We start from the raw sequence: 14,120 nt of genomic DNA, 5'->3' as shown, positions 1-14,120 counted from the left end.
TTTTTAAGAAGGGTCGATGAGGGATTGGAAGGGAACCACCAACATCTCATTAGATGGGCACAAGTAAAGGAGTAACAAAACAAACTGAAAATAAAAACAAGTCAAAGATAGAAGCAGGAAAGAGCAATGTATAGTTGCCCTCTGGACATTTCTACCTAGAATGCATCTCTAAAAACCACTCAGACTGAATCCAATCCTGCATTTTTTTCTCCTGTATTGGTTAATAGTACCACAGTTCACAAGGTTGCCCACTAATTTATGTGTTCCTAAGCTCTTTGCTCTCTGTAATCCTTTTACATTTAATTAATCATCAAATTTGATGGATTCCACCTTTTTAATGTTGCTTCAGACTTTCCTACTTACTCTGCTGTAGTTCAGGCCCTTCCTTGTTTTTCATGTGGACAATTGTAGTAGTCTCCTAACTGGTCTTTTGTCTGTGTTATAACCTCCCAACAGAGGTTTTCTTTTTTTTTCTTTTTTTTTTAGATGGAGTCTTGCTCGATCACCCAGGCTAGAGTGCAGTGGCACGATCTCGGCTCACTGCAACCTCTGCCTCCCAGGTTCACGCTGTTCTCCTGCCTCAGCCTTCTGAGTAGCCGGGACTACAGGCGCCCGCCACTATGCTTGGCTAATTTTTTTTGTATTTTTAGTAGAGACGGGGTTTCACTATGTTAGAATGGTCTCGATCTCCTGACCTTGTGAACCGCCTGCCTCGGCCTCCCAAGTGCTGGGATTACAAGTGTGAGCCACCATGCCTGGCCCAGAGTTTTTTTTTTTTTTTTTATCAAAACACACATCTTAAGTTACTTTCCTACCGTAAAAATATATTTTGTTTTTTTTATTTATTATAGCGTCTCGCTCTGTCGCCAAGGCTGGAGTGCCGTGGTGCAGTCTTGGCTTACTGCAGCCTTCGCCTCCCAGGCTCACAGTATCTTCCAGTCTTAGCCTCCAGAGTAGCTGGGACCACAGGCGTGTGCTACCACACCCAGCTGATTTTTGTATTTTTTGCAGAGACAGGGTTTTGAACTCCTAGGCTCAAGCGATCTGCCCATCTTAGCCTCCCAAAATGCTGGGACTACAGATGTGAGCCACCATGCCCAGTCTTATGTTTTATTTTTATTTTTAATAGAGACAGGGTCACACTTTGTTGACCAGGGTGGTTTCAACAGCAGGCCTCAAAGAATCCCCCTGTCTTGGCCTCCCCAAAGTGCTGGGATTACAGGTATGAGCCACTGCACCCGGCCTCCTCTCTTTCAAAAAAACATTTATTGAGCTATAATATACATGTAGTAGCCAGGTGTGGTGGCTCACGCCTGTAATTCCAGCACTTTGGGCGGTCAAGGAGGGTAGATCACAAAGTCAGAAATTTGAGACCAGCCTGGCCAATATGGTGAAACCCCGTCTCTACTAAAAATACAAAAAAACCGGGTGTGGTGGTGCATGTCTGTGATCCCAGCTACTCGAGAGGCTGAGGCAGGAGAATTGCTTGAACTGGGAGGCAGAGGTTGCAGTGAGCCGAGATCACACCATTACACTCTGGCCTGGGTGACACAGCGAGACTCTGTCTCAAAAAAAAAAAAAAATATATATATAATATATGTATGTGTGTGTGTATAAACACACACACATAAGTGCTTAAAGTACCCTAATCATAAGTTTTCTACTTGATGAATTTTAACATATGTATGTTAAAATATATATTAAATAAAATATGTCTTAAATATATATTAAAATGTATCTGTTAAAAAAATATATATTTATCTGTGTAACTATCCCCCAGATTAAGACATAGAACATTTCCACAACCCTAGAAAGCTCTTTCATGCTCCTTCCCCATCAGTACGCACCCCCAAGTTACATTCTGGCTTCTATTACCATAGATTAATTTTGTTTATTACCATAGATTAGTTTTGAAGTTCTTATAGATGGACTCATGCAGTAGGTACTCTTGTGTCATAATGATGAATTATGATTCTGGTTTGCTTGTTGTATCTGTGAGGTTCATCCATATTGTCTGTGCAATAGTTTTTTTTCTTGCTGTGTAGCTTATGAATATACCACACAATCTATTCACCTGATGATGGACATTTGAGTTGTTTCCAGTTTGGGGCTATTATAAATAACACTGCTATGAATATTCTTGTGCATATCTTTGGCAGAGATATACACTCATTTTTAATACCCAAGAGTGGAATTGATGAGTCAGAGGGTTAAGTGTCCTCTCTTAGCACTTCCCTACACATGCTGTGTTCCTACTTTGAGTATCATAAAAACAGGTTTCCATTGACTTTCTTGCTTTATCCAGTCCTACCCGCTCTACTACAGAAATGAAGTTTGAGAGCTAGGAAATTGACACGTTCAAGGTTATAATATAAGACTGGGATTTCCCTGATTTCCCATCATTTTCCCCAAAGAATTGCTAGTGACTCAGTAACAACATCCACTCTTTAAGTACCTTAGGTTATTGTTAAAGAGCACAGCTAGATTCAAAAAAGTTCAGATTTTTGAAGCACTTAACCTTTTTCTTGCCTGTTTTACCTTGCATTGTTTCAAACACTACAAATACATACTCATTGCATTTACAATTAATTGTAAGATTCTGAAAGTGATTTTTCAGTGCCTGAATACTTCAAAAAGTAGCTTTGCTTTGCTGGTTTGTTTTTGTTCTTTTTCTTGCTGCTGAATTTTTTCATTTTAACTATATTTTGCTATTGAGTTGTGATATGAAAATAATTGTTTAAATTCTATAGTTCTTTTCCTCACCAATTTTTATTTCAGATGATACCATCTTCCAATCCTATGGTACAAGAAGCTATACGAATGGGGTTCAGTTTCAAGGACATTAAGAAAATAATGGAGGAAAAAATTCAGATATCTGGGAGCAACTATAAATCACTTGAGGTTCTGGTTGCAGATCTAGTGAATGCTCAGAAAGACAGTACGCAAGAGGAGTCAAGTCAGACTTCATTACAGAAAGGTATGCATTGCTGTTTTTAAAAAGCAAGAGGCCGGGCGCGGTGGCTCAAGCCTGTAATCCCAGCACTTTGGGAGGCCGAGGCGGGTGGATCACGAGGTCAGGAGATCGAGACCCTCCTGGCTAACACGGTGAAACCCCGTCTCTACTAAAAATACAAAAAACTAGCTGGGCGTGGTGGCGAGTGCCTGTAGTCCCAGCTACTCGGAGGCTGAGGCGGGAGAATGGCGGGAACCCGGGAGGCGGAGCTTGCAGTGAGCTGAGATCGCGCCACTGCACTCCAGCCTGGGCGACACAGCGAGACTCCACTCTCCAAAAAAAAAAAAAGCAAGAAAGGGCCGGATGGATGTGGTGGCTCACACCTGTAATCCCAGCACTTTGGGAGGCTGGGGATATGGACATTTTTTAAACATAACCTTAATGCTGTGTGTTAGTCTGCTCAAGCTGCTATAATTAAATTCCATTGACTAGGTGTCTTAAACAACAGACTTATTTCTGACAGTTTTGGAGGCTCCAAAATCAAGGTGCTGGCCGATTTCATTATTGATGAGGGCCCTCTTCCTGCCTTGCAGATGGCTACCTTCTCACTGTGTCCTCACATGGCATGGGTTGGGGGTGGGTGGGACAAGATGGAGCAAGTACTCTGGTCTCTTTTCCTCTACTTTTAGGGACACTAATCCCATCATGGGGGTCTCATCTTCATGACCTCATGTGGAAAGACAGATAAATGAATATGGGTTATTTGATTTTTATATTATATACAGTAATATATATAAACTTCCCAAAGGCCTCATTTCTAAATATCATTACATTGATCATGGAAAAAAGATTAAAAATATGAATTCTACCAGCCTGGGCAACATAATGAAACTGTCTCTACAAAAAATACAAAAATTAGCCGGGCATGGTGGTGTGTGTCAGTAGTCCCAGCTACCTGGGAAGCTGAGTGGGGAAGATCACCTGAGCCAGGGAGATCAAGGCTGCAGTGAGCCATGATCATGCCACTGCACTTCAGCCTGGGCAACTGAGCGAGATCTTGTCTCAAAATATATATATCTCCTTTAAGGATGATGGACACTATAGTGCTTGCCAACAACATCGAAGGTTAAAGAAGAGGTTTCAAACTGAGTACACTTTTGGGTACTATACCTGTAATAGTTCTCTAAGCTCTTGACCATCTCCTCCAAAAAGATGAGAATTCTCCTACTGCTAAAAAACTTAAATGTTTACTATTTTTTGACACATTTAAAATCCTTGTGATCTTTAAGATATTTCAAGTGCTTTTGAAACATTATTCAGATAATTACATAAGTTATGAAACAGTATGAACATTAATGATATTTAAAATTATATTCATTGATGTAAGAATCAGTGGAAAGCTTCCAGTTTTTCCCTTATAAATGCATTCATTTAAAACTTACACAGGCCCCTTATCTTGGTGGTGTAAAATAAACCCTTTACTTGGTCATCTTTCTTTCTTTATTTATTTATTTATTTGTTTGTTTGAGACGGAGTCTCGCTGTGTCGCCCAGGCTGGAATGCAGTGCCGGATCTCAGCTCACTGCAAGCTCCGCCTCCCGGGTTTACGCCATTCTCCTGCCTCAGACTTCCGGGTAGCTGGGACCACAGGCGCCGCCCCGCGCCCGGCTAGTTTTTTGTATTTTTTTAGTAGAGACGGGGTTTCACCGTGTTAGCCAGGATGGTCTCGATCTCCTGACCTCGTGATCCGCCCGTCTCGGCCTCCCAAGTGCGGGATTACAGGCTTGAGCCACCGCGCCCGGCCCCTTTTTATTTTTTTTTAAGACGGAGCCTCACTCTGTCGCCCAGGCTGGAGTGCAATGGCGCGATCTTGGCTCACTGCAACCTCCGCCTCCCTGGCTCAAGCAATTCTCCTGCCTCACCCTTCCGAGTAGCTGGAATTACAGGCATGTGCCACCACGCCCGGCTAATTTTTTGTATCTTTAGTAAAGGCGGGGTTTCGCCAAGTTGGCCAGAATAGAATTTTTCTACTAAAACAGAAATACAAGCAATTGTGTCATTTTTTCCCTGCATCTTAAACACATGCTTAATTAAGTTTGGCCATAAGTTATTAGTTTTCAAACCTTAATGTATCTGCAGCTGAAGGATTTAGCAGGTTGTAATAGGAAGAGATCAAGGGACTGTGCATTAGGGAGAGTGTCTTTTCTCTATCTAACAGAGTCAGTGGGCGCTCATATTATCACTGAGACTACAAACTAGGATGGTGTGGGAAGGAGAGCCTAAGGGTTGGAATTCATTTGAACTCTCCTCAGTCTCGCTATAATTGAGAGGCAAGTAATTGATACAGGCTCTCTACTCATGCTGGGACTGCTGCCTGTTTGTCTTCCCAAAAGCTGATGAGGAAAGACTGGCACTAAGAATCTTTTAATTTTATATAAAATAAGGATGGGGCTAACTGAAGTGAAGCAGGTGAAGGTTATTAGAGAAGATATAACATTGTCACTTACTGAGAAATCCTAGATTTAGTGCTGTCTTTTTTTCCCAATGGCTGTGTAACAGAGAATGCCCTAGTAAAATATCTTGTAAAAATAGTACAAATCAGTATCTTTTTTTTCTTCCTTTGAAAGAATTATGTAGTGTAAAATAAAGCCCTTTATATTTAGTATACAACTAAGGTACTTATTTTAATCTTTATATATATTACTGTATATAATATAAAAATCAAGGCCGGGCGCGGTGGCTCAAGCCTGTAATCCAGCACTTTGGGAGGCCGAGACGGGCGGATCACGAGGTCAGGAGATCGAGACCTTCCTGGCTAACCCGGTGAAACCCCGTCCTACTAAAAAATACAAAAAAAACTAGCCGGCAAGGTTGGCGGGCGCCTGTAGTCCCAGCTACTTGGGAGGCTGAGGCAGGAGAATGGCGTAAACCCGGGAGGCGGAGCTTGCAGTGAGCTGAGATCCGGCCACTGCACCCCAGCCTGGGCGACAGAACAAGACTCTGCCTCAAAACAACAACAACAAAAAAATCAAATAACCCATATTCATTTATCTGTCTTTCCACATGAATCTGCTCTGATAGTAAAATGAATAACATCAGTTTATTCTAAAAGAGGCTTTAAATAATTGTATTAGCAAATAACATCAAAAGTTATCTAGCCTTTATTGCTCATGTGCCAGTAACCTTCTGACCTAGAAGAGGGCTTTGTGGGGAGGAGAAGGGGAAAGGCGCTGTAGGGAAGTATGTAGAATCCAGTAGTTACCTTTAAGCCAAGAGGGAAGTAATTGCCAATGGTAAACTACTGGCCTGAGGGGAAAAGATCTATGCCCAGAATATCACCGTCTCAAGTTAGTGGCTTTATACAAGGTTGAAATAATATAGAAAAAAAATGAGATGATATGGTATCACAAACAATCAGAACCAAAGGAACCTTAAAGATTATTTTACAACCTTTTTTTTTTGAGATGGAGTTTCACTCTTGTTGTCCAGGCTGGAATGCAGTGGTGCAATCTCAGCTCACCGCAGCCTCCACCTCCCAGGTTCAAGCAATTCTCCTGCCTCAGCCTCCCGAGTAGCTGGGATTACAGGCATGTGCCACCACGGCCTGCTAATTTTGTATTTTTAGTAGAGACGGGGTTTATCCATGTTGGTGGACTAGTCTCCAACTTCCAACCTCAGGTGATCCTCCCGCCTCGTCCTCCTAAAGTGCTGGGATTACAGGCATGAACCACCGCACCCAGCCCATTTTATAACTTTTATGAACTTAGTGGGGAACCTGAAGTACAGATGGGCTATTGCCTAGGATCATGCCAATAGCTGGGAATAGAACTCAGATTTCCTGACTTCTGGTCCAGTGTTTTGGGGTTTGTTTCAGTTTTTTTTTTTTTTTTTTTTTTTAGATTTTAAAAATTGTGATAAAATACACATACAATTTACTATCTTAACCATTTTTAGTGTATGGTTCTGTAGTGTTAAGTACATTTAATTGTTGCACAGTCACCTCTAGAATTCTTCATCTTGCAAAACCGAAACTCTACATCCATTAAACAGCCAGGCGTGGTGGTGCACGCCTGTAGTTCCAGCTGCTCGGGAGGCTGAGGCAAGAGGATTGCTTGAGACCAGAAGTTCAAGGCTGCAATGAGCCGTGATTGCACCATTGCTCTCCAGCCTGGGACACAGAGCAAGACCCCATCTTTAAATAATAATAATAATAATAATAATAAAAACATGTTCATTAAACAACTCCCCATTCCCTCTCTTCCCAACCCCTGGCACTACCATTCTACTTTTTGTCTCTATAAATTTGACTACTCTAGGTGTCAGTATTGTTGTTTTTTTTGTTTGTTTTTAACTCGTTGTAGCATTGCATCTAAAAGTAATGTGGAAATTACTTGTTTTCCTTTTGATTTTTGGGCATGAAATACACACTTCATTCTGACTTTTTTTGGTCTCAAGCTTTCTTATAAATCAGCTTATAGTGCCATTTCTTTACTTATATTTTTTCCTCTGCCTTGAGTACCTTTTCTCTGTCTGTATACCTAGTCCCATTCCCCACTCTATCCCCAACTCCCTGAATCTACTTTGTGAACTCATGTTTCAAGGTTCAGCTCAGAAGTCACTTCTTTCAAGTTTTCTCCCGCACCCACAGCAGAGTTAGGAGCTCCTTATCTACTCCTGGTGCTGGTTGAGTTTTGTTTTGTTTTGTTTTGTTTTTCTTGAGACAGGGTCTTGCTCTGTCGCCCAGGCTGGAGTGCAGTGGCATGATCTTGGCTCACTGCAACCTCCGTCTCTCAGCTTCAAGCAATTTCTCCTGCCTCAGCCTCCCAAGTAGCTGGGATTACAGGCATGTATCACCACACCCAGCTAATTTTTTGTGTGTGCGTTTTTAGTAGAGATGGGGTTTCACCATGTTGGCCAGGCTGGTCTTGAACTCCTGACCTCAAATGATCTGCCCACTTCAGCCTCCCAAAGTGCTAGGATTACAGGTGAGAGCCACCACACCTGGCTGAGCTTTTTGCTTTTTACACTATTTTGAAACTGGTTTCTGCCCTGCCATTAGACCAGGCTTCTTCAGGGTTAAGTGCTTTATCTTCTTATCTCTGATGCATTCCAGGTTGAGCCTATAGTTTTTATTATGCCCAAGAGGGTACTTTTTAAGAAGAAAGAGATTAAACAATCCTTTCCTTTACCCCCTAGCCAGAGAAACCTTTCTGAACATAGATGTGATCACATCTGTCCTAGTTTAAAATCCTTCACTGGCTCCCAGGGCCCTTGGGATCAAGTCCAAACTCCTTTTTGTGGCTTGCCTAATCTTTCATGATCAGGCACCCTTTTGTAGCCTCATCTCATGCTATTTTCTCAAATTCTGTGCCCAAGCTTTGCCTGTGCACTTGTAGGCCATGTTCTCTCCTTGGAGCTGCTTATGCCATTTCCTTTGCCTAAAACACTTTTCTCCCATTGCCCTTATCCCCCAAGGCCACCTTCTCCTAGTAAACTCCTAATTCATTCTTTAGTACCCAGTTTTAGGTATATTTCCTCCAGGAGGCCTTCATTTATGCATGCATGCACACACATGCACACACACCCTCCCGTCGCTTCATAACACATTGTAATTACCTTTGTCATCATACCATTTATACTTTCCTGTTTACTTGTCTATGAACTATGGGGGCTTGAGGTTTATGTATTTGTTATTTTTTTTTTTTTTTTTTTTTTTTTTTTGAGGCGGAGTCTCGCTCTGTCGCCCGGACTGGAGTGCAGTGGCCGGATCTCAGCTCACTGCAAGCTCCGCCTCCCGAGTTTCCGCCATTCTCCTGCCTCAGCCTCCCGAGTAGCTGGGACTACAGGCGCCCGCCACCTCGCCCGCTAGTTTTTTGTATTTTTAGTAGAGACGGGGTTTTCCCGTATTAGCCAGGATGGTCTCGATCTCCTGACCTCGTGATCCGCCCGTCTCGGCCTCCCAAAGTGCTGGGATTACAGGCTTGAGCCACCGCGCCCGGCCGTATTTGTTAATTGTATCCCTAGTAGAACCTAGTTAAGTGTCCAGTAGGTATTTTCTTGAATAAACTATTGTTTTCCAAACATGTTTTCAGAATAGTGTTCAACAGGATATTAAAAGGATGCCATGAAAAAGGAAACCCATAGTTAAACAGGGGAATGTGTTGTACATTTCTAAGAGGGAATATAGACTATACTGTCCTATATTATACTGTACTGCCCTGTCATGGATGACAGTGGTTCTCAAATGCCGGTGTGCCCAACCCCAGAAATTTTAGGTTCTGTGAATGGAGCCCAGAAATCTGTTGTTTAAAAATGCCCCAGGTTATTCTCATGTGAGGCCGTATTTGGAAACTGCTGGTACATAATGATTATAAAGATGTTAAAATAAACAAATAGTTGTGGTTATAAAGATATAGTTAAAATATGTAATGCATTGGAATAGTGCCTAGCACATACTATTTATGCAATATTACTGTTAACTGCTGCTGCTGTTGTCATTATTGTTATATGTGACCATGAAACACATTTTTTTGTGGCATATGTATTCGCATTTCACAAAACTATTTTGGGAAAGGCTGAATTAAGCAAGTACTTCAGTGCTACCTATATGTTGATGACATCCAGATCTCTATCTCTAGCCCTGACTTCTCCTCACCTCAAGATTGGACTCTTCAGTTACCTACTGGTTATTTTTATATGGGTCCCAAACCTGTACCTCCTTTTATATTTCTTACTGGCATCACCATATCTTGTCAGCCAAGCTAGCAATCTTGAAATCAACTTTAGTTTGTCTTTCTTCTTCAGCCCTCATATGCAGTCAGTCACCCAGTCCTACTTGTCCCACTTCAGAGGTGTCCCTCAAATCCATCTCTCTATTTCTGGAATTAGTTGTGACCTTTCTGTATGCTGCTCCTTTTACCTAACCTTGTTTTTCTGCCTGGCAAATTACTGCCCATGCTTAAATGTCACTCCTCCACTTCCCTCCTCCCCCGATCCAGCCACTGCCAACCTGTGGAGCCTTCTCCATATAGCCTGAGCAGAAGAACTTGTTTTCTCATCTTGTTCCAGAGCACTTTGTACATACTTTATTAGAGCACTTATCACTTTGTACTTTGTGCTTAACCTCCATAGCCTCATCTTACATCCTGTCCCACTAGCATGTGAGCTATTTAAGAGCAGATGCCATGTGTGAGTCATCCTCATATCTCCTGGCACTTGTTGGGTGCTTGGCACGTAGTAGGGGTTCAATAAATATTTTCAATGAATTTAAACAACTAAGAAAGTCTAAAACTAGCATAATTATTTTCTCTTTTTGCAGAGATTAGTACTGAAGAACAGCTAAGGCGCCTGCAAGAGGAGAAGCTTTGCAAAATCTGTATGGATAGAAATATTGCTATTGTTTTTGTTCCTTGTGGACATCTAGTCGCTTGTAAACAATGTGCTGACAGTTGACAAGTGTCCCATGTGCTACACAGTCATTACTTTCAAGCAAAAAATTTTTATGTCTTAATCTAACTCTGTAGTAGCATGTTATGTTCTTCTTATTACCCTGATTGAATGTGTGATGTGAACTGACTTTTAAGTAATCAGGATTGAATTCCATTAGCATGTGTACCAAGTAGAAAAAAATGTACATGGCAGTGTTTTAGTTGACAATAAATCTTTGAATTTCTGGGTTTTTCAGGGTATTAGCTGTATTATTTATCCAATTTTTTTTACTGTTATTTAATTGAAACCCTAGACTAAGAAGCATCATATTATAACTGAACACAATGTATATTCATCGTATACTGACTTAATTTCTAAGTATAAGTGCATTAATCATCTGGATTTTTTATTCTTTTCAGATAGGCTTAACAAATGGAGCTTTCTGTATATAAATGTGGAGATTAGAGTTAATCTCCCCAATCACATAATTTGTTTTGTGTGAAAAAGGAATAATTGTTCCATGCTGGTGGAAAGATAGAGATTATTTTTAGAGGTTGGTTGTTGTGTTTTAGGATTTTGTCCATTTTCTTTTAAAATTATAAACACGTACTTGTGCGAATAATTTTTTAAAAGTGATTTGCCATTTTTGAAAGGCTATTTAATGATAGAATACGATCAAGCCAAGATGTACTGACATGGAAAGATGTCAAAGATATATTAAGTGTAAAATGCAAGTGGCAAAACACTATGTATAGTCTGAGCCAATCAAAGTATGTATGTTTCTTATATGTATAGAACAAAAGATTTGGAAAGATATACCCAAACTGTTAAATGTGGTTTCTCTTTGGGGGGGGGGGGTTGGGGAAGGGGCCCCAGAGGGGTTTTATAGGGGCCTTTCACTTTCTATTTTTTCATTTTGTTCTGTTTGAATTTTTTATAAGTATGTATTACTTTTGTAATCAGAATTTTTAGAAAGTATTTTACTGATTTAAAGGCTTAGGCATGTTCAAACGCCTGCAAAAGTACTTATCACTCAGCTTTAGTTTTTCTAATCCAAGAAGGCAGGGCAGTTAACCTTTTTGGAGCCAATGTGAAATGTAAATGGTTTTATGTTTTTCCTGCTTTGTGGATGAAAAATATTTCTGAGTGGTAGGTTTTTGACAGGTAGACCATGTCTTCTTATCTTGTTTCAAAATAAGTATTTCTGATTTTGTAAAATGAAATATAAAATATGTCTCAGATCTTCCAATTAATTAGTAAGGATTCATCCTTAATCCTTGCTAGTTTAAGCCTGCCTAAGTCACTTTACTAAAAGATCTTTGTTAACTCAGTATTTTAAACATCTGTCAGCTTATGTAGGTAAAAGTAGAAGTATGTTTGTACACTGCTTGTAGTTATAGTGACAGCTTTCCATGTTGAAATTCTCATGTCATCTTGTATCTTAAAGTTTCATGTGAGTTTTTACCGTTAGGATGATTAAGATGTATATAGGATGAAATGTTAATCCTCTGCCTACATTTGTGTTCTTGACTAGTAATAGTAGTAGATACTTCTGAATCAGTGTTCTCTCAAGATCCTTAAAACCTCTTGGAAATTATAAAAATATTGGCAAGAAAAGAACAGTTGTTTAAATATTTTTTAAAAAACATTGAATAAGAATCAATAGGACATAAACTAGAAGTTTAAAAATGCTTCATAGGACGTCCAGGGTTTACATTATAAGATTCTCACAACAAACCTATTGTAGAGGTGAGTAAGGCATGTTACCACATAGAGAAAAGTTTGAGAGTAAAACTGTAAAAAATTATATTTTTGTTGTACTTTCTAAGAGAAAGAGTATTGTTACGTTCTCCTAACTTCTGTTGATTACTACTTTAAGTGATATTCATTTAAAACATTGCAAATTTATTTTATTTATTTAATTTTCTTTTTGAGATGGAGTCTTGCTTGTCACCCATGCTGGAGTGCAGTGGCATGATCTCTGCTCACTGCAACCTCCCCCTCCTGGGTTCAAGCGATTCTCCTGCCTCAGCTTCTTGAGTAGCTGGGATTAGAGGCAAATGCCACCACACCCGACTAATTTTTGTATTTTTAGTAGAGACAGGGTTTCACCATGTTGGCCAGGCTGGTCTCAAACTCCTGACCTCAAGAGATCCGCCTGCCTTGCCCTCCCAAAGTGCTGGGATTACAGGCTTGAGCCACCACACCCAGCCAAAGCATTGCAAATTTAAATGAGTTTTAAAAATTAAATAATGACTGCCCTGTTCCTGTTTTAGTATGTAAATCCTCAGTTCTTCACCTTTGCACTATCTGCCACTTAGTCTGGTTATATAGTCATTAACATGAATTTGATCTGTATAGTCTAGACTTTAAGTTTAAATTAAAGTGTTCTACAAGGGGAGAAAAGTGTTAAAATTTTTTAAATATGTTTTCCAGGACACTTCAGCTCCAAGTCAGGTAGGTAGTTCAGTCTACTTGTTAGCCAAGGACTCAAGGACTGAATTGTTTTAACATAAGGCCTTTCCTGTTCTGGGAGCCACACTTCATTAAAATTCTTCTTCTAAAGCTTGTATGTTCAGAGTTAAGCAAGACTTTTTTTCTTCCTCTCCATGAGTTGTGAAATTTAATGCACAACGCTGATGTGGCTAACAAGTTTATTTTAAGAATTGTTTAGAAATGCTGTTACTTCAGGTTCTTAAAATCACTCAGCACTCCAACTTCTAATCAAATTTTTGGAGACTTACCAGCATTTGTCTGTGTTTGAACTATAAAAAGCACTGGATCTTTTCCATCTAATTCTGCAAAATTGATCATTTGCAAAGTCAAAACTATAGCCGTATCCAAATCTTTTCCCCCTCCCAAGAGTCCTCCATGTCTACATGTAGACATTCCTTTTCTGTATAAAGTTCACTCTAGGATTCAAGTCACCACTATTTTTACATATTAGTCAGGCAAAGATTCAAGTTGTTTTATAATAAGTACTTATTTTTATTTGTAATAATTTAGTCTGTTGATCAAAAGCATTGTCTTAATTTTTGAGAAATGCTTTTAGCATTTACAAGCTAAATTCCAGTTAATTAATTAATGGCTTTATATGCCTTTCCTGCTACATTTGGTTTTTTCCCCTATCCCTTTGATTACGTAGGGTAGAGTGGGTGTAGTGAGTGTATATAATGTGATTTGGCCCTGTGTATTATAATATTTTGTTATTTTTGTTGTTATGTTATTTACATTTCAGTAGTTGTTTCTTCCGTTTCCATTTTAGTGGATAAAATTTGTATTTTGAACTATGAGTGGAGACTATCACCCCAGCATTAGTTTCACATGATATACCCTTTAAACCCGAATCATTGTTTTATTTCCTGATTACGCAGGTGTTGAATGGGGAAAGGGGCTAAGGAGGTGGGAAATGGGATAGTATATCGTTGAGATATACTATGGGATGTATATCGTTGTCATTAGAGAAATAAGAAAATGGGAAGCAATATTTGACATAGTTCTTTTTAGACAAATCTACTTATTAAAAAAAGGGTAGCAGTTTATTCATCTGTGAAAGGAGAATAATACCTATCTTACCAGGTTGCAAGAGCTCAAGGAGACCATGTATGTAAAGTTCCTGCTGTAAATATGAACTCCCATCCTAACACCCTTTTACCTCTCTGTGGGTTTGTCTTGACCTGGAAATTTGGGCTAAAACTTAGAAAAAATTTGTACATGATAACTCTTTCAGTGATGTTAC

At 39.8% G+C, this 14,120-nt stretch overlaps 1 protein-coding gene across 1 annotated transcript in view; it reads left to right on the top strand.

Moving 5' to 3' along the window:
* Nucleotides 1–10,463, top strand: part of XIAP (X-linked inhibitor of apoptosis) — a 48,692-nt gene extending 38,229 nt beyond the window's left edge. Inside the window, 4 exon segments of the mRNA XM_033201204.1 lie at nt 2,779–2,791; nt 2,793–2,977; nt 10,272–10,398; nt 10,400–10,463. Coding sequence (XP_033057095.1) covers nt 2,779–2,791; nt 2,793–2,977; nt 10,272–10,398; nt 10,400–10,463 — 389 coding nt within the window.
* Nucleotides 10,464–14,120: the final 3,657 nt, after the last annotated feature.

This window comes from Trachypithecus francoisi, unplaced genomic scaffold, assembly GCF_009764315.1.
Source record: "Trachypithecus francoisi isolate TF-2019V2 unplaced genomic scaffold, Tfra_2.0 Lachesis_group6, whole genome shotgun sequence".
Classification (NCBI taxonomy): domain Eukaryota; kingdom Metazoa; phylum Chordata; class Mammalia; order Primates; family Cercopithecidae; genus Trachypithecus; species Trachypithecus francoisi.
This window is presented reverse-complemented; position numbering and strand designations above follow the sequence as displayed.